General features: G+C 42.1%; 1 protein-coding gene across 2 annotated transcripts in view; it reads left to right on the forward strand.

Annotated features, from left to right (window-relative positions):
- Nucleotides 1-19,471, forward strand: part of CYP27C1 (cytochrome P450 family 27 subfamily C member 1) — a 35,140-nt gene that overhangs the window by 10,690 nt on the left and 4,979 nt on the right. For both annotated transcript variants that reach the window (XM_006124737.4, XM_025185481.3), the window contains exons 3-7: nucleotides 5,845-6,044; nucleotides 8,820-9,029; nucleotides 12,548-12,711; nucleotides 17,517-17,683; nucleotides 18,743-18,821. In XM_006124737.4, coding sequence (XP_006124799.1) covers nucleotides 5,845-6,044; nucleotides 8,820-9,029; nucleotides 12,548-12,711; nucleotides 17,517-17,683; nucleotides 18,743-18,821 — 820 coding nt within the window. The remainder of the gene's footprint in view (nucleotides 1-5,844; nucleotides 6,045-8,819; nucleotides 9,030-12,547; nucleotides 12,712-17,516; nucleotides 17,684-18,742; nucleotides 18,822-19,471) is intronic.

Below are 19,471 nucleotides of genomic sequence, written 5' to 3' on the forward strand. Positions count from 1 at the left end.
CCAGATGATGAGATTGGATGGATCACTCAGTAACTGCCTTGTTTCATTCATTTCCTCTTAAGCATCTAGCACTTGTCTGTGTCAGAAGACATAATAATACTGTACTAGATGGTCCACTGATCTGGACCAGTATGGCAATTTGTATGTTCTTTCTTTGTTTTGCTGAATAATGGGTCCATAATGGAAGATTTGGAAGGTGCCACTTAATATTATTTGTATTCTCATAGTACCAGGATACCACTGTGCCTGACGCTGTGCAAACACAGAACAAAAAAACCAACAAATGGTCTGGTAGCACTTTATAGACTAACAAAATATGTAGATGGTATCATGAGCTTTCGTGGGCAGAGCCCATTTCTTCAGATGACCGGAGTTATGAGTAGGGGATATGAAAACTCAAAATAAACAGGGAGAGGGGAGAGAAAAAGGAATGGGTGTGTGAGACAGGCATCATTAAGTATCTGGAGAATGGGTACTTAAACCTACGCAGATCAAAGTAAATAGATAAATGCTAAGACAAGAAGGATACCCGTGTCACTTCAGGTTGGCTGCTTGCTGCCTCTGTTCGATCTGGCACTAAGCCGGGGGCAGAGCTTGCAGCGTCTGTGGTACCCCAACCAGCTGAAGGGTTCCTTCTGCACGGCGGCTGCATCCCGGCTTGCAGGCTCACTGCTCCCGGCAAGGTCCACGGCGCTCCGCAGCAGGCTGGCCGGGGTGTGGGCCGTCAATGGCCTGTCACAGAGGGGAATACAAGGAAACAATGAGACTGTACGGCCACCATGATAAGCTGTGGTCTCAGCACATCAGCAGCTTAACTGTGGTGTTTGTTTTTTGTAGGCCTTACAACAGAGGTCTCCAACCTTTTTACACCTAAGATCACTTTTTAAATGTCAGAACAAGGCAAGATCTACCCCATCCCTTCCCCCAAGCCCCACCCCTTCCTTGAGGCCCCGCCCTCTCTGTTCCCCTTCTCTCTATCACTTGCTATCCCTGGCCCTTATACACTCTCAGGGTACGGCTACACTGCTGCTTTTTTTCAGCAGTGAAGAAAAGAAAGAAGAATTTTTTCCAACATTTGGCCCATCTAGACTGGGCCAAATGTCAGAAAAACTCCTTCTTTTGGAAGCCCCCTCATTCCTTGCGGAACGAGGAATACAGGGGCTGTCAAAAGAGCGTGTTTGCCAGGAAAACTCCTGCAGTCTAGCCGTACCCTCACTGGGTTGAGACAGGAGGTGCGGGCTCTGGGGTGTGAACAAGGGATTTAGGTGTGGGAATGAGTGAGAGGTGCAAGCTCTAGTAGGGAATTTGGATGCAGGAGGATGTGGAGAAGGGGATGCTGGCTCAGGGAGGGGGCTCCAGGCTAGGGAGTGCTGGGCTCAAGTGGAGGGTTGGGATGCTGAGCAAGCCACAGGCTTGTGGATGTGAGGGTGCAGGAGTTTGGGTTGAGGGTGTGAGGGGCTTAGGGCAGAGAGTTCGGGAGTATGATGGGCTCAGGACACAGATTTGCAGTGTGTGAATGGTGCAAGAGTGTTGTGGCAGAAGATTGAGGATGTGGGGGTGCAGGAGTTTGGGGATGTGAGAGTCTCAGGACAGAGGGTTCCAGTGTATGATAGGCTCAGATTTGGAGTTGGGGTGGAGTGTACAGGAGTGTTATGATACTGTGATCAGATGAAAACTTGGCCCCAGCTGGGGGCTTGTTGGCCAGGCTTCATTTTTAAATAAAATATTATGTCAAACACAAAAGGTTTCAGCATCGTCTTTGTTTATGAGAAGGGCGGCTAACCTATTTTGAGTCAGGGGTCACTGGCCCACAGAAAAATCAGTCGGGGCACAAAAGTGAGAAACAAAAACACAACCCCTCCAAACACTTCAAACCTCACTAATGTGGCCCCAACTGTACTTTTGTGGGTGCTGGGACAAGGTTCTGGGGAAGGGTGCCAGTGGGTGCTGGGGCAGGGGACAGGGTGCTTGTGGGTACTGGGATAGAGTTCTGGGGAAGGGTGCCAATGGGTGCTTGTGGGTGCTGAGACAGAGGACTGAGTGCCAGTGGGTGCTGGGGCAGAGTACTTGTGGGGGTCTGGGTCAGAGAGAGGGGACAGGGACTCATACCTGGGGATCTTGTAGCTGCCTCCCAAGGCCCAGGAAGTGCACGAGCTGCCCCCCTGTCCCTCAAGCAGCGGTGTGGTACCTGAAACACTGGTCTGTCACACGCCTGATGCCTTCCTGCGCTGGGGGAGGGGGAGTCCAGGACTGCGCCAGCCCCAACTGCTGGGACAATATGCACCTTGTTTCTCCGCTCCCCACGGCAGTGCGCACTGCCCGAGCAGCTGGAGCTGGCACGCTGGGGACTTTATTCCCCTGCTGCCTTCCCACGCCAAGGAGAGAGGGGGTCCCGTACCGTGCCAGCCCCATCCGCTCGGGCAGCGTGTGCCTTGCTCCTACACTCCCCACAGCAGCACGTGCCACCTGAGCAGCCAGAGTAGGCACAGTCCTGGATCCCCATCCCTTTCACCACATGCAGGAAGGCAGCAGGGGAACTAAGTCCCCAGCGTGCGATGGACCGGTATTTTAGGTACCGTGCTGGCTGTTGGGGGCAGGAGGAAGAGCAGCCCACGCACTTCCAGGACCTAGTGCATAGCTGTAGAACTGCTCCCCGATCCTGCAGGAAGCCCATGCTACCTCCGTGGTCCATGGAGGTAGCATTAGTGCGGCCTGCATCTTGGGGGTGGCGGGCAGCAACGGGGGCCCCAAAGCCTCTCAATTGACTGGTCAAGCCTCCAGGATTGACCAGTCGATCGCGATCGACGGGTTGGTGACCACGGTCTTACAAGAAAGGAGAGTTTTAAAGAGGGTTTCAAAGGAAGATAATGAATTAATTTTGTAATTATTTATAGGGAGATTCTCCCATGTATGAGGGGCAACATGGGAAACAGCATAAAGATTTAAAATTTAACAACTAGGTGACAGACTGATCTTAATGGCCAATTGGAAGTAGGAGTCATCTGAATAGGATGAGTATAGGTCATGAAAGGCCTCAAATGACAAACAACTAATGTTTGATATGATAAAGAAGAGGGAGCCAGTGAAGGGGTTCACAGAGAGGAATGACACAGTCAAAGTAACAGGCTTGGAAAATGATCTTTGCAGTATTCTGAATGATTTATAAAGGGGCCAACATTGCATATAAAAGGGCCATCCCTGAAGAAGAGCTCTGTGTAAATGCAAAAGCTTGTCTCTTTCTCCAACAGAAGTTGATCCAATAAAAGCTATTACTTGATCCAGCTTGTCTCTCTTACAGTTATTTAAGCCAATGAGCCAACAATCTTTTATACATTTTTAATTATTTACTTTATCTCATCCACCTTGTGTGTCTGATATTCTGAGTCTAAAATGGTTGCGACAGTACTGCAAAGAAAGAAAGAACTGTAACACATCCATCACCATCTAGGAACAGACTCTTTTGTCACCAACTAAACTGCATATATGAGGCAAGGGAAATATAATTCAGGACTTTATAAACCCAGACCTCTGCGTATTTGAGCTTAAAGAGGCTCTCTACTGACTCTAAGAAATGCCTCCACAATCTTTATTCCTGCTTCGGTGTTATACATAAGAAACGTCATCGTTAAGGCAATGATTTAATCATGGCTATTTTTAGTGTAAGGTCACAGGCAAGAAACAAACAATTGCAACTCATGGCCTGTCCATGAATACCCTAATTAAATCTTAAGGGGACGGTGCTGCCTGGGTGAGCAGGAAGCCTACAGTACCAGCTGCAGAAGGAGTACTGGGGAGCCACTGCTAGCAGGGGAGACCCAAGCAGGTGCTCCAGGTGATCTGGAGCCACTGAGCTGCAGCGGCTCCTGCCATTCCCAGGGATGTTGCTCAAGTGACCTTTGGGGCTGCTTCCTGCAGTCAGTTACATTGGCCACTGCAGAAGTCACCAAGGTTGCAGGAAGTCATGGAATCTCTGAGTTTTGCAGAGCCCTAATCCGAGTATATGAGAAAATGTGAGCCTGTTCAGCTCACATATTCTAAATCCATGGCTTTCAACCTTTCCAGACTACCATTCCCCTTTCAAGAGTCTGATTTGTCTTGTGTACCTTAAATGTCACCTCATTTTAAAACTATTTGTTTATAAAATTAGGCAAAAAAAAAAAAAACCCCTCACAAATTTCACAACATACTATTACTGAAAAATTGCTTACTTTCTCATTTATACCATATAGGGCACATCTAGACTACATTTTTCTTTCAAAAGAAGATATGCAAATTCGGCATTAATTTGCATATCTCCTTCTGATTGCTTTTTTGAAAGAGGTTTTTTTGAAAAAGCAAGCAGTCTAGACGCGGTTCTTTCGAGGGGAAAAAAACCCTTTTTTGAAAGAATGCTGTAAACCTCATTTTTTGAGGAAGAAGAGTTCTTTAGAAAAAATCCCCCCCCCCCCCCGAAGGAACTTTGTGTAGATTGCTTGCTTTTTAGAAAAAAACCTCTTGCAAAAAAGTGATCGGAAGAAGATACACAAATTTGCGCCAAATTCACATATCTTCTTTTGAAAGAAAAATGTAGTCTAGAAGTGCCCATGGTTATAAAATAAACCAATTGGAATATAAATGTTATTTACATTTCAGTGTATAGCATGTGGAGTAACATAAGTCATTGTCTGTATGAAATTATAGTTTGTACTAATGTTGCTATTTTTATGTAACCTGTTGTAAAACTAGGCAAATATCTAGATCAGTTGATGTATCCCTTGAAAGACCTCTTTGTACTTTTTGATTGAGAACCATTGGAATTTTTGTATACTCTATTCATCTGAAGAAGTGGGTTGTACCCACAAAAGCTCACGATACCATCTACATGTTTTGTTAGTCTTTAAGGTGCTGCTAGACTATTTGTTGTGTTTAAGTTTTTTCAGTTACAGATCAGTTGATGTATCCCTTGAAAGACCTCTTTGTACTTTTTGATTGAGAACCACTGGAATTTTTTATACTCTATTCATCTGAAGAAGTGGGTTGTACCCACAAAAGCTCAAGATACCATCTACATGTTTTGTTAGTCTTTAAGGTGCTGCTAGACTATTTGTTGTGTTTAAGTTTTTCCAGTTACAGACTAACTCAGCTACCCCTCTGAAACTTTTGTTCTAAATTATGTAATTCTTAATGTGAACGGTCTGTTTAAACTTCTCGTATGCTGTTAGGATTCGCAAAGGATACCTTTTCTGTGACAAAAGATAACTTCCCCTATATTTGAAAGAAGCATAACCAAGCTTGATATGCCAATAACAGGATTTGCTATATTAAATGAGACAATTGGTCCATGAAATCTGGTTATGCTAGATGTTTTTGGGAGAAAAATACCAAAAGTGTCTAAAAAGAAAACAAATTAGCAAAGATAAATTGTATATTTGTTTCATTTTAATGAGAATATATGTGTGATACTTTTACAAATCAGACTCTTAGATATGTTTTGTTGGCCAGGTACTGTGTGTATATAGCAAATGTGACCAAACAATCTCCTGATAGCACTTCCAAAAGCTATGAGAAAGTCCTACGTCTCTCACCACTACGCATTATGAGCTTACAAACTTGATTGAATACTGTAACAGTAAGGTGGATTAGACAATGGAATTTACCTGCAGTAAATACAGAATAAAAAACATAAGAATGTTACATCATGGACCAGTCTCCGGTATACTCCTTTCCAGTAGTGGTTTCAATTTTAGCAAGTGATTAAACAAAGTAATTGGTAATGAGGGGCTCTCATTTAATTCATGAACTTCATGCTCAGCTAATGATTGTCAGAAAGAACTACATATAGATATTTCATATTATTTCTTTTAGAGAGGGGGAACAATGGCTAAAAATGAGGAGCGTACTAAGGCAGAAAGTCCTGAAACCCAAAGATGTGGCTGTTTTCTCTGGAGGAGTCAATGAAGTAATCACAGATTTAATTAAGAGAATCCATACTCTCAGGAGTCAAGAGGAAGATGGGGAAACAGTGACCAATGTTAACAATCTTTTCTTCAAGTATTCCATGGAAGGTGAGTCATGAACCGTATAATATATGGAAAGATAATGAATGCTGAACCATGTTAAACTATTTAGGCCAGCATAAGCTTTTACTCTCAGGCCATTATTCAATGCTGCCTGCAGAGGTGAAGTAAGCAGAGCTTGGTATGGTATTGCTGCAATAACCATGCAACCCCCAAACGATCTCCTATTGAGTCAGGAACTCCAGTTTGAGAAACACTGATCTTCCCTGTGGAATCTGTACAGTACAGGTAAAAGTATACAAAAGACCAGATTTCACGGGGGAGACCAGATTTCACGGTCTGTTACGTTTTTCATGAATTTGGTTGGCCTTAATTACTATTTTTTGTTCTAAAGTTTGACACTGCATGAACTAGAGGAGCAAGGGGGTGAGACCGTTGGGCCAACTTTTGTTGGTGAGAGACAAGTTTATGAGCTTACATTGAGCTCTTTTTCAGGTCTGGAAAACTTGAAGAGTGTCACAGCTAAATAAAAGATGGAACAGGTTGTTTAGCTTAAAGCAGTTAACACCTTTCCAGTGACCATTCAAGGAGAAATAGCTTTTTAACACCCCTTCAAGTCCTAAGAAGTGATGGGTGGGAGAAGCACCTAGCAAGGAATTAACTTAAAAACCAACAAATTGTCTGGTAGCACTTTATAGACTAACAAAACAAAATGGTATCATGAGCTTTTGTTGGCACAGCCCACTTCTTCAGATGACCAAAGTCATCTGAAGAAGTGGGCTGTACCCACGAAAGCTCATGATACCAGCTACATGTTATGTTAGTCTATAAAGTGCTACCAGATCATTTATTGTTTAAGTTTATCTGGTACAGACTAAGTCTGCTACCCCCTGAAGCTAGAAAGGAATTGTTAGCAGATTATAGATTGTTGTAATAAGCCATAAATCTAGTGTCTCAGTTCTGTCTAGCAAAGTTATGAATTTAAGCTCCCAGTCTTTGAAAATGTTGAGCAGATTTACTTTGAGGATGAAGACTGATAAATCAGATATAGAGTGAACATCCTGAGAATAAAGTTCACCCATAGGTGCTAGAGTGTTTTTTGTCTTTTACCACTTTCCTGTGTGAGTTCATTAGAGAGTGTAATCATTGTCCAGTTTCACCCACATAGTTTCTGTTGGAGCACTGAGTGCACATGAAGAAGTACACCATGTGTTGTGATACGCATAAGTAGGATGTATATAGGGATGTAAGCGACTAGTCAACTAGTGACTTGACTATTCGCTTTTTCTCCCCCTCACCCACTTGATGCTTCTGTCAGAGAGGCAGCAAGGGGGGAGCAAGAGCTGGTGCTGGCAGAAGCCACCTTAAAAGCTGGTTTCCCCCCAGCACCGTCTTTGTGAGGAGAGAGGCAGGGGTGCAGCGGAGATCTGTCAGCGCTTCCACCGTTGAAATGTAGCAAGAGCATGGCTCTTGTTACTTTTCAAAAGCAAATGCACGTGGGTAGCATGGGTCCAGTGCGGGACTCAAGCAGTCTTCTGCTGGCCCGATGCTCCCTGCTTTTGAAATGGACAAAAGCCCTGGAGGGGCTTTTGGATCAGGACTCCAAATCTGAGAAATGCTGGTCTCCCCAAGAAATCTTGGCAGCTGGGAGAAGGGGTGAGGGAAGAGCCAGGGCTAGTGGTTGGAGGTGGGAGGAGACCGGGGGGGGGGGAACGGACGGACATGAGCCGGGGTGGCCTCAGGGCTGGGGGCTAGGGGGAAGAACCAGGGCTGGGGAGGCCAAGACTAGGGGCAGGGGGAAAGAGCCGGGGCAGCCTTGGGGACAGAGACAGGAAGGGAAGAGCTGGGGCTGGAGCTGCCTTGGCCCAGCCCGGGGTGGGGGTGCCTTGGCCCAGCCCAACCTCCCAGCAGCTGGAGGGAGAGAGTTGGGCCAGCCTCAGCCCTACCCAACCCGCTGGTGGGGAGCCAAGGCTAGCCTGGCCTTGGGAGGGCCTGGCAGCCTGGGGGAGACAGCTGGGGCAGGCCAGGGCTGCCACACTTCAGCCTGGTTCTCCCTGGCAGCTAGGGAGGGGGAAACTGAGGTTGCCTATCCCCAGAAAGGGGTCTTGGTGAGCATGATACATGTTTTCATAGCTGTTGTTTCAGGCTGTCTGGAAACTTAGTAGAACAGCACTTCCTTGGTTATATTTGGTTCAGATCTTCCAAATTTTCTTCACAATGATAAGGATCAGAAACATTTTTTTAATGAAACGTACATTGTGGATCAATCTATTCAGTAAGAAGTATGAATCTTATTATAGTAATTTTGAATGTTTCTTGAAAGCTCTAGTTACAAGTGCAGAGAAAAGTAGTGTGTGAGTGTGTTTAGTATTTACATTTTTGTTTAACAAAAGTAAGGAAAATATAAATATGAATCAGATAAGAGATCCAGCTACTAACAAGGAGATTAAAGATATGTTAAACTTTATTTCTTTTATCACAGAAAGGAAATATAAGGAACTGATTTAGTGTACCCCAGTGTTTCTTAAGCTGTGTTCTGCAGCTTTCTTTTCTCAATAACTTCCGACCCCCCCCTTTTTTTTTCTTCAACAAAAAATGCTTGGTGTTCCTCATAAAAAAAATTGTTTGGTGTTCCTCAGTCTTAAAAAGTTTAAGAAACACTGGTCTACCCTGTATTTTATAAGGAACTCTACTGTCCCCAGACCATCTCCAGTAAGTGCTGTCAGACATAATTAACCATGTTTTGGAGACTTGGTTCTGTTCCTTCACTATAAATAACTTTTAAAAAAGGACTGTAATTTCTGTGGTTTTATTCCTGTGCAGGTGTGGCAACTATTCTGTATGAATCCCGGTTGGGCTGCTTGGAAAACAACATCCCACGGAAGACTGTGGAATACATTGAGGCTCTGGAGTTGATGTTTAGCATGTTTAAGACCACTATGTATGCTGGGGCGATTCCCAAATGGCTTCGTCCATTTATTCCAAAACCTTGGAGAGAGTTCTGCAGATCCTGGGATGGACTCTTCAAATTTAGTAAGATTTAATAATAGAAAAGTTCAGCTTTGTCACTGTAGGTGACTTGACTGTATATGGATAGAGCTCATTGGATTTCTACCCAAAAGTTATAGTAAGAAACTGGGGATGAGGGAAAAAAGTGGAATAAACCAGAGTGTAAAATATTGAGGGATTATTTAGGATAGTACAAGAGAAACTAGATGAAAGTTTGGTCTACATATCAGAAAGAACTTCTTGGCAATGAGATTTACTAGGCTGTGGTATGGTAATCTTTTAGAGGACTGGTGGAAGCTTCACTCATTAGGCCAATTGAAATTAGACTGAGCATAACATTAGGAAAATACTCTAGGAAACAATCCTTTATTGACCACGTGATGGATTGTGCAGCCCAACAGATCTTTTGCATCTATATTTTCTATGTTTCTGTGAAATCATGCTTATTGTGTAGGAGTTAAAGATAGACTAACATCTGCTTTTTGCTATATGTTATTTGATTTGTTACCCTATTTATCCATCTACCCTTGTCTTATTCACCTGTTGCATCTTATCTGCCCAGGTAGATTGAGATTTCTGTCATCTTTGTATTTGTGTATACATTGCCTACTACCATGGATCTCTTATACTCGATGGGTGTTCATAGGTACTAGTGTAATACAAATATAACATTGACACTTTATAGAAAAAATCATGTGTGATCTGGAAAAGGGGGTACATGATGAGGTGGCAGAATTTACAAATGATACAAAATTACTCAAAGTAGTTAAGTTCAAAACTGACTGCATAGAGTTACAAAGGGATCTCACAAAACTTGATGACTGAATTTCATCTGGCATTTTGCAGTGGAATGTTGATAAACACAAAGTAATGTACATTGGAAAAAATAGTCACAATTATCCATATAAAACGATGGGGTCTAAATTAGCTGTCACTCTTCAAGAATGAGATCCGAGAGTCACCAATGGATAGTCCTTTGAAAACGTCCGCTGAATGTGCACTGTCCGTGAAAAGAGATAGCAGTGTTAGGAACCATTGGAAAAGGGATAGATAAGAAGACAGTAAACTTCATAATGCCAATATGTAAATCCATGGTACACCTAAACCTTGAATACTCTGGAGTTCTGGTTAGCCCATCTCAAGAAAGATGCATTAGAAATAGAAAAGCTACCAAGAAAGGCAACAAAAATGATTAAACATATGGAACAGCTTTCATACGAGGAGAAATTTAAAAGACAGACTTTTTTCAGTTTGGAAAAGAAACTAAGTGGCAATGTGATAGAGGTCTATATAATTGTGAATGTTTTGGAGGAAGTGAATTAAGAAAGTGTTCTTTACTGCATCACATACCACAAGAATTAGGGAACACTCAATTAAATTAATAGGCAGCAGGTTTAAAACAAGCAAAAGAAAGTACTTCTTCACACAATGCACAATCAACCTGTGGAACTGATTGCTAGGAGATTTTTCTGAAGGCTAAAAGTATAACTGTGTTAAAAATAATTAAATATGTTCATGGAGGACAGGTCCATCAAAGGCCAGCCTGGGCAGGAATGCAACTCGATGCTGTCAGTGTCCCTAAGTCTCTGACAACCAGATGCTGGGACTTAATGCAGCAGATGGATCCTTCAATGATGATCCCATTGTGTTCTTTAGAAGCATCATGCATTGGCCATCTTTGGAAGACCGGGTATTGGGTTAGGTGGACCATTGGTCTGACTCAGTATGGCTTTAATATGTTCTTATATAAAAGCTGGAAAAATTATTCAATTTAGAAACAAATTTGCCAATATTTTATAGTACAGATTATTTTCATCTGTTCTGTTGCTTGCTCCTCACTTGAAATCTGATTCCTCTATTAATAAACACTTGTCCAAAGCCTGTTCAATTCAACAGCAGTTTGTCCATTGACTTCTGTGAGTTTTAGAACAGGAACCCTTGACAAAACCAGAATCTCTTCAACTGACTGAACAAGATGAGGAAGCAGTTGATGAACTCTTAAGAAATACTAAGTACATTTCATGCTAACATACCTACTAAAAAAAATGAGGGAAGAAAAGTAAGGATTTGAAACCTGCTATTTACAAGCATCTCAGTGGCCTATAGCCACTTTGAGGAAGTGGGGTGTTTAATATTTCTCATTTAAAATTTGGGGATATCAAAAATGTTATAATCTTTTTATCCCGCTGAAGTAGTGCTGGGAAACTGAATGCATCATTTTACTAATATTGTATCAGAATCTTCTTTTGCTACATTCCCCCAAATGTATACATTTTGAGAGACTTGAGGTTCTTTCAGATTATTAACCAAAAATCTTTCTCATGGTCAGAGCTATATTGGCCTATAGTAATACTCCTAAGGGAATTCTGTTCCCCTTCCCTGATTATGTGCACAATATTTTAAAATCCTGCTAATTTTATTTGCCAAATAAATAAAAGAAGCTCTGGGATGAAGGAGAGGAGCACAGGCTCCTAGCTGCATTGAGGTATGAAATCACTCTGAATTCTCCACCTCCCTAGGTACAGGGAGTTGGCAATGAGGTGACCTTGACACAGTGCAAAGGCTAAGCTTGCCCCTGAAACACCCTGGGGCCATGCCCCTATGCATAGGTGCTGGAAGTAGGGATGCGGGGCATGCTGTAGCACTACCTGAATTGAAGTGCTTTCATTTATATACAAGGTTGACCATGTGGTTCAGTGGCACTCTGCACCCTCCCCCCCCCCACTATAAAAATTGTTCCAGAAGGGGAAGGGGCCTGGGTGTGGGGAACTCAGTGAGGGATCCAGGTGCTGTGGGAGTGGGATTTGATGGTGTGGGGGTCCAAGTGCTGCTGGTTGGGACTCAGTGGGGTGGAGGGTCAGGAAGTGGCCCAGGTGTATGGGGCTACGGCTAGGGCTTATCAAGGTGAGGGTTCAATGGGCCTGCTTAATGGGGAAGCCCCAGCTGTGGCCAAGGGGACATCCCATGCCAGGTTTTCTCTTCCCCTGCTAGGGTTGCCAGGTGTCCGATATTGACCCGGACAATCTGGTATTTTTGCCTCCTGTCCAGTAAGAAAATTTCAGAAAATACTGGACACCTAAATGTCCAGTATTTTCTGTTTTTTTCCCCTGCAAAGAGGCAAAAATACCGGACACCTGGCAACCCTACAACACACTCAGCAACAGGGCCCAGCCCCGTGCCCCTCCCCCCCCCCCCCAACACCCTGCTTACCTGGTTCCGCAGGGAAGCTCCCTTCTGGTTCAACCAATACAATTTTACCTATATAAAATTATTCCTTCTACAATGCATTTTTTCCCCTTGTGAAATGCTTCCCTCCAAAAACAACTAACCAACCCTCTCCAATGCAGACCACTGATTAATATTAACAGCAACTGAACAACAACCAAATCTTCTTTAGTGTCACCTACCTCCATATTGGAGGTGCCATGTTTGTAATCACCAGAATATAAATCAGAAAGAAGAGAGAGAGAGAGGAAAAGAAGGGCCGAACAGTGATTCAAGGATATTTATTTATTTATTTTTATTTATTGTAATTTTAAAAGGTCAAATCCACGTTGACAACAAAATAAAGGATATTCAGTCCCAATTGGACCAAGGAGAAGAAGTAAAAGGTGGGCTACTCACTTATCTCCTAATGAGTAAAGAGCTTACAGTGGAAGAGATCTATGCCAATATGACTGAAATGCTTCTGGCAGGAGTGGACACAGTAAGCTCATTATTATATCATTTTCTGTTTGGAAAATCTGATTGCTATATAAATTCAGCCCATTTGCCACCTAGCGCCAGTGCTGTGTAAAGGTTTTTGTACATCATAAGTTACAAGTATGATTTTAGAGATGTAAAATCCTGTTTCATTGGTTTACCCGGTTAAACATAATGTTTAACTGGTTAACCAATTAAAGGGGAAGCTGGTGGCGGAGGGGTAGTGCTGCGACCAGGCTGGACAGCCCCTGCCTGTAGCAGGACCGGACTGATCCTGCCGTAGATAGGGGCTGCTCTGGGCAGGCTGTAGTACCCCTGCCCGCAGCAGGCCCTGAGCAGTCCCCTGCCCACCAGTTAACCAGAGCCAATAATCATCCCCCATCCAGGGTGAGGCTTACCATTTAACTGGTTAAAGCAGTGTTTCCCAAATGGTGTTCCACGGAACCCTGAGGTTCTGCAAAGTGAAAATAAGGGTTCCGCAAGAAAATTCCATTACAATAACATTTTATGATTTAAAACAAAATTTAATATTTAAGCATTTATGAATGTTATTGAAAACAATTTTCATTTGTGTTTGCCATGATAAGTGTCCCTGTGTAATGCCAGCTTCTCCAAAGAGTGGGGACGATGATGTCACTACTCAGCACTGCGCGCGCAGTCGGTCAGTGGTGCGATCGCCTGTTATATACCACCGTAAATCCCCGTACTCACTCTCCGGGAACATGGATCACATGGGTGACTGAATATGAATATACTAGTGCCGTGTTGGACAAAGTTGAAGCTTCAGCTGTCAAACCAGTTGCTTGTATAGGAGTGTGCAGGCAATGCTCTCGCAAATACTTTACTTCAGTATAGTCACGTGATTTCTTGTATTTAAAAATTTAACCGTGACAAATATAGACTCATAGACTTTAAAGTCAGAAGGGACATTATGATCATCTAGTCTGACCCCCTGCACAGTGCAGTCTACAGAATCTCATCCACCACTCCTAGAATAATCCTCTCACCTATATCTCAGATATTGAAGCCTTCAAATACTTTGAAGACCCCAAGATGCAGAGAATCCTCCAGCTGTGATCTGTACCCTATGCTACAGAGGAAGGCGAAAAACCTCCAGGGCCTCTGCCAATTTACCCTGGAGGAAAATTCCTTCCCGACCCCAAATATGGTGATCAGCTAAACCCTGAGCATGTGGGCAAGACTCACCAGCCAGACACCCAGAAAGTACTATAAATTGACTATGATAGATTATTCTACATATCATGACCCGTTTAGCATTTGTTTATCATTATCCTTACTTATTTGTGGTCTACTTTTTCAGCTCCATATATAAGACTGTTATTAGGGGTTCCGCAAAATTCTTTCGAGTTTAAAAGGGTTTCTTGGCCCAAATAAAATTGGGAAACACTGGGTTACATATTCACATCCCTAGTATGAATCATGGAATCATAATTTTTCATCGTTACTATGTCCTAGTTTACATAGTCCATCCACTGAAACCAAAAGATATTCTTTAGTGTAATTTAAGTTTTAACTTCTTGTAATTGGGCTTCCACCATTTCCTGTGGGAAACTAATTCACAGCTTAACAGAAATATATGTATTTGTTACTTTTTCTTAAATTCCCTTTTTCTAGTTTGGGTATAAAATAAATATTTATTGTCCCATCAGAAAAACTGAAATAGGCAACAGTATTAAGGGTCTTTATTAAAAAAATAGCTATATTTAGATAAGATCTTTTGCACTACTAGACGGATATCAAGGGGACCTTAGAGCAGGTGTTAAGGGGATGATGTGGAGTCCCTAGCATGGAGGAAGCCTGAACTCTGTGCCATTTTTCGGCCAGCCCTTCCAGCCCAGATGGTGTGATGGGGTCTGGTGGGGGCATTCCAAGGCAAGGATGGGGCTGGATGGGGGCAGTGAGACTAGAGTATAATGCACATAATGCCTAAGGAGCCATTTCTAGGCAGTTCAAGTTAGAACATCCCAATGGGTTAAAGATTGGGACAGCATAAACGTGGTTTTAGAACCCCCTCTTTCCCTTCCCTGCCCCACAGCATAGGCTCAGCACAGCTGAGAATTGCATCCTAGGATTCGGTTCATCCACAGAGATATAAATGAGCTATGTGCTAGAGATTGTAATTATGCAAGCTTTTTGGATCAAGCATAGAAGGGTTTAATGAAGACATACAAACTTGTTTGCCAGCAAGCTTGAAATAAAATAGAGCTCATTTGCTGCTAATTGGATTCAGCTTTATCTGGGTCTGAAAGCAGTGTGGAGGGATTTGGGATGGTTGGAGGGGTGGGGGTGGAAGAAACTTTATTGGCCCCAGAATAAAAAGCATGTATAAAGACTTATTTCTGTATTTAGAATTACTCCATTAATTAAGTTTTCCAGAGGCTTATGAGCATGGTGAGCTTGTTGCTTTTGTTTTTTTTAAGCCACAATTTATTCATCCCATTTGGTTTTTTCAGAGCCCTAATTTTCCATTTTTAAAGTGAGAGAGTTTTCCTTAAACCAAAAGGGCAGTGTACTGCTTCATGACAACAGAGTCTCTGTTTGCATTTACACAGCTTTCTCAACTGGCAACGATTATTTCACATGAGAAACCTGAGCTTTTGGCTTCCCCCCTTTTAGAACCTGAACATGATGAAAACTGAAAGTTTACAAGGATTATTAAAGACTTTGAATAAATTTGCAAAGCTGTTATTTGGCTGTTATAGTACAGAGCCAGTTTTGAAGAGGATGTGAAGGAGCTGGGAACCTGAGAGGAGACACTGTTTATATCACAATAACTCCTGTATGTAGTTTGACACAACTGTCAACCTCTTCAGAGAGGCGCAGCCCAGAACTGAGCACTAGTGAAGGACGTTATTGGGATTGAGGACTAAAAGGAAGACTCTTGGGATATGTCTACCCTACAGGGTTTGGACTCTGGCTCAAGACTAATCTCTCTTCCCTCAACATGCAAATCATACTAACCCAAAGCTCTGTCCCAGAGTCAGTCACAGGTCTGGAGGGTCTGAATCTGAGTCAAGCTGGGTCTTGTGATTCAAGCCAATTGCTTTGCAGAGTAAATGCAACCCCACTGAACTTATGTGCAGGAAGTCCACAGAAAGTAATGCACAACCCCACCAGCCAACTTTCTTTGACCAGTGAACAATCTTTTGGTGGCCAATGAAGTTTTCCCACTCTGCACCATGAACAAAGGACTAGAGTATACACATTTTGGGTGGGCACAAGAAAGTCAGAGATAGTGTGGCTGGACTTGGGTTTGCATAATACAGTGTAGACACTAACGCCCCAGATTAAGACCCAGGATTCAACAATTCCTAGCTTGGGGTTACAAATGAGTATAGATGATCAAGCCCTGGGTAATCGAATCTCTGGTCTTCTAACTGAAGTTCTATTAATCCTGATCTTATACTGCAGAGTAGACACATTTGGGGACAAGATTTTCAGCACTGTGTCTTGTTTTTACAAATACACACTACAAAGGCCATGGTCATGTCAAATTTGCTCTCTAATTCCAACTTTGCAAAATTATACTAACAAAAATATTCCATAATTGTTTACCTGTACATTGTTTGCAACCCCAAAATTCCAATTAACTATAGAAAAAGTGAAATTGAATAGTCTTGTTTTCATTATATAAGATGAGAGAAATGCAAACTCAAACCATATGAATAATGAAAATTCGCTTTTAGTAATGTAAGGTGTTATCTATTTAAAAAAATAAACTGCCATGTTTGCCAAGGGATACTGAAGCAGTGAGCAGTGGGGCTATTCTGTCTGTGGAGAGAAGTTCTGAGGAAAGCAGGTGTGTGGGTTTTTTGGCTGTAACGTGCTCTTCCCCCCCAAACACATACACCTGCGCCAGCTTCAGTCATCTAGCAGCTGTGGAGGAGGACATGGCCTTGGCTCCTGTTCTTGTGTCCTATCCCTACCTTTGTATGGTTATGCAGGGCAAACCACATTCAAGACTTGCATTTTGTAATATATCCATGTCCCTTCAAATGCCTAATTCTGTAGTCTTTCATGATCATCAGTTTAATAAATGTGTGATTTGTTTTCTTTGAATGTGCCATTGTAATGGAAATAGCTTATTTATGAAGAGAGTAAAATGGTGAGTTCTTCTTTTAGGTTGTTTTAACACCTGATTTATACACACACTCCCCTTAAGCACTGACAGGAAAACTTTCCATGAGAAGTAGAATTATGTCATATTTGTGCTACAGTAGTTTCCAAGTGCTGGAAAATTCAAACTGTGTTACAGCATCAATTATTAAATGAGGAGATATAATCCTCGAAATGGTTGTGTCAGTGTTATCATTACTAGGATTCTGTGAGGAAGGTATAATGTCTTTACAGTGGGTGGAAATGGTCCAAATAGCATTCTGTCTTTCTGCATCCTACAGATTATTTTTGTTGGGAGCAGTGACTGAGAACTAGCTATTAATTTAATCCATTTATGTTTATAGGTTTTATATTACATATAGCATTTTTTTAGTTTCCTTTTCTTTTTCCTTTTTGATCTTTCACTAGTACAAATATGGAGGAGCGGTAATTCTGGTGTGTGTTTTTCCAGGTGGAAAAGTGAGGATGATGTACGGATTCCACACCTGGAATCCCAGATGTTACTCATAGTTCTTTTGTTTTATAACTCTGCGTGTGTGTGTGTGTGTGTGTGTGTGTACCTAGTGAATCCTTAGTTGAAAATCGTTTTTCCTGGCATCAAATTAAATATTTGTAGCTAATTTTATTATTTGCCCCCCTTTTTCCTGATGATGTTGGCCATTTCTTTGTTAGACTTCTTTCACTTTGTCCTGGGCTACATACTTGTTGGCAAAGCATCCTGAAGTCCAGCAATCTGTGTATGAAGAGATAGTCAATAACTTGGGAAAAGATGAAGTTCCTACTGCAGATGATGTCCCCAAATTGCCAATGATTAGAGCCCTGCTCAAAGAAACCCTGAGGTAAGTGAAACTTTTAATTATCAACTTCCAGTTGTCTGCCAGTTATTTTCTAGTTATATTGTCCTAGCTAAAATATGTATTCTGTTGTTGCTATTGGTGGTGGTAGCTGCTACTACTTGTATTCCTTGTACTACCAGTATACCCAGTGCATTCTGAAAAATGTAATACAATACATAGCACATACATAATGCTCTGTTTTCTATGTGCTGTATACATATTAACTAATTAACACTCACAGTGTTCCTGTAAGGCAGATAATTAAAGAGCTTGATTGTGTCATTAGCGCACTGGTCACCATGAGGGACTGTGAAGCCACACTACCTGAGCAGAAGTTCTGGAGAAGTTGTGCCTCAGGGAATACAGGGGGAGTGTGCTACTACTACAATAACTGAGGCCATGGATACATAGCCTATTTCTCCCTTTTAGAGGTAGATAGCTCCACTCATGGAAGTAAAATGACAGCAGCTATATCTGGTTCCTGAATGAGGGGTTTCTTTCGTACTGCCCTATAGTTATTTTTATAGGGGTCAGTTGTGTTCTGACCCTAATTATCATTATCCCTATTTCAAAGATGGAGAAACTGAGGCAGAGAGATTAATGGATCAGCTTAAGGCTACCCATTATTTCAATTTTTTTTCAGTATTTTTACTGTGTGAGCCTCAGAATATTAGCAAGACAAGGTGAGTGAGGTGATACCTTTTATTGGACTGGCTTCTGTTGGTGAAAAAGACAGGTTTTTTGAGCTTATGCAAAATTCTTCTTCAGGTCCAAAAAAGATAATTTAGTCCAATAAAGATATTACCTCCCTCATCTTGTCTCTGATTATTTCACTGGCAGTGCTAAAATTAGACCTACAGAGATACTAGCAACTAATCTTATACCCAGACAGACCAAGTTGCCGCCCCTCGCACTCTTTTGGTCCTCAACAGAATCCAGACTTGCTACAGTCATTTCACTCTGAGTGTATGTTAATGTGATATCTAAACTGACTCCTTTGTAAAACTTTGTAAATTTAAAAAAATTATAAATTCTGAATCCCACATTAACATTTGTCTGTAGGTTATTCCCTGTATTGCCAGGAAATGGCAGAGTGACGCAAGAAGACTTAGTTATTGGAGGATACTTTATACCTAAAGGGGTGAGTAGTGTAATGGTCTTACAGAGAGGGTGGAACAGATTTTCTTCATAGAATCATAGAAATGTTGGGGTGGAAAAGACTTCAAAAGGTCATTTTCTCATCTTTGCCATGCTGAAGCAGGATAAATATACCCCTAGACCAAACCGGATAGATGTGTGCTCTATGTATAAAAAAGTCTTGCATTAAGATAAAAGTACACGGCTATGTCTACACTGCAGGCTTCTTGCACAAGAACTGTTTTGTGCAAGAGTTCTTGTGCAAAAATTCTTGCGCAAGAGCACGTCCACACTGCCATGTGCTTTTGCACAAGAGCATCCACGGCAGTGTGGATGGTCTCTTGCACAAGAAACCCTTGTTGCCCATCCAAACTACCTTCTTGCGCAAGAGGGCTTATTCCTCGTGGGGAGAGGAATAACTCTTGTACAAGAAGCCTTATTTTCTGACACTTTACTGTAAATTTATTTGCGAAAGAATGTGTGTGCAGTGTAGACATGCCACAAGTTTTTGCGCAAGAACGGACATCATAGGAAAGAAATTTATAATAGTGTTCATTTAAGTGAAAAATAATGTTTATAATTGACTGTTTTTTCCTTGAATCCTGATGTAAATATGTTTTCCTTATGAGATGGATTGGTTCTCACCCTTTGAGT

The sequence above is a fragment of the Pelodiscus sinensis genome, chromosome 7, assembly GCF_052426305.1.
Source record: "Pelodiscus sinensis isolate ZL-2025 chromosome 7, ASM5242630v1, whole genome shotgun sequence".
Taxonomy (NCBI): domain Eukaryota; kingdom Metazoa; phylum Chordata; order Testudines; family Trionychidae; genus Pelodiscus; species Pelodiscus sinensis.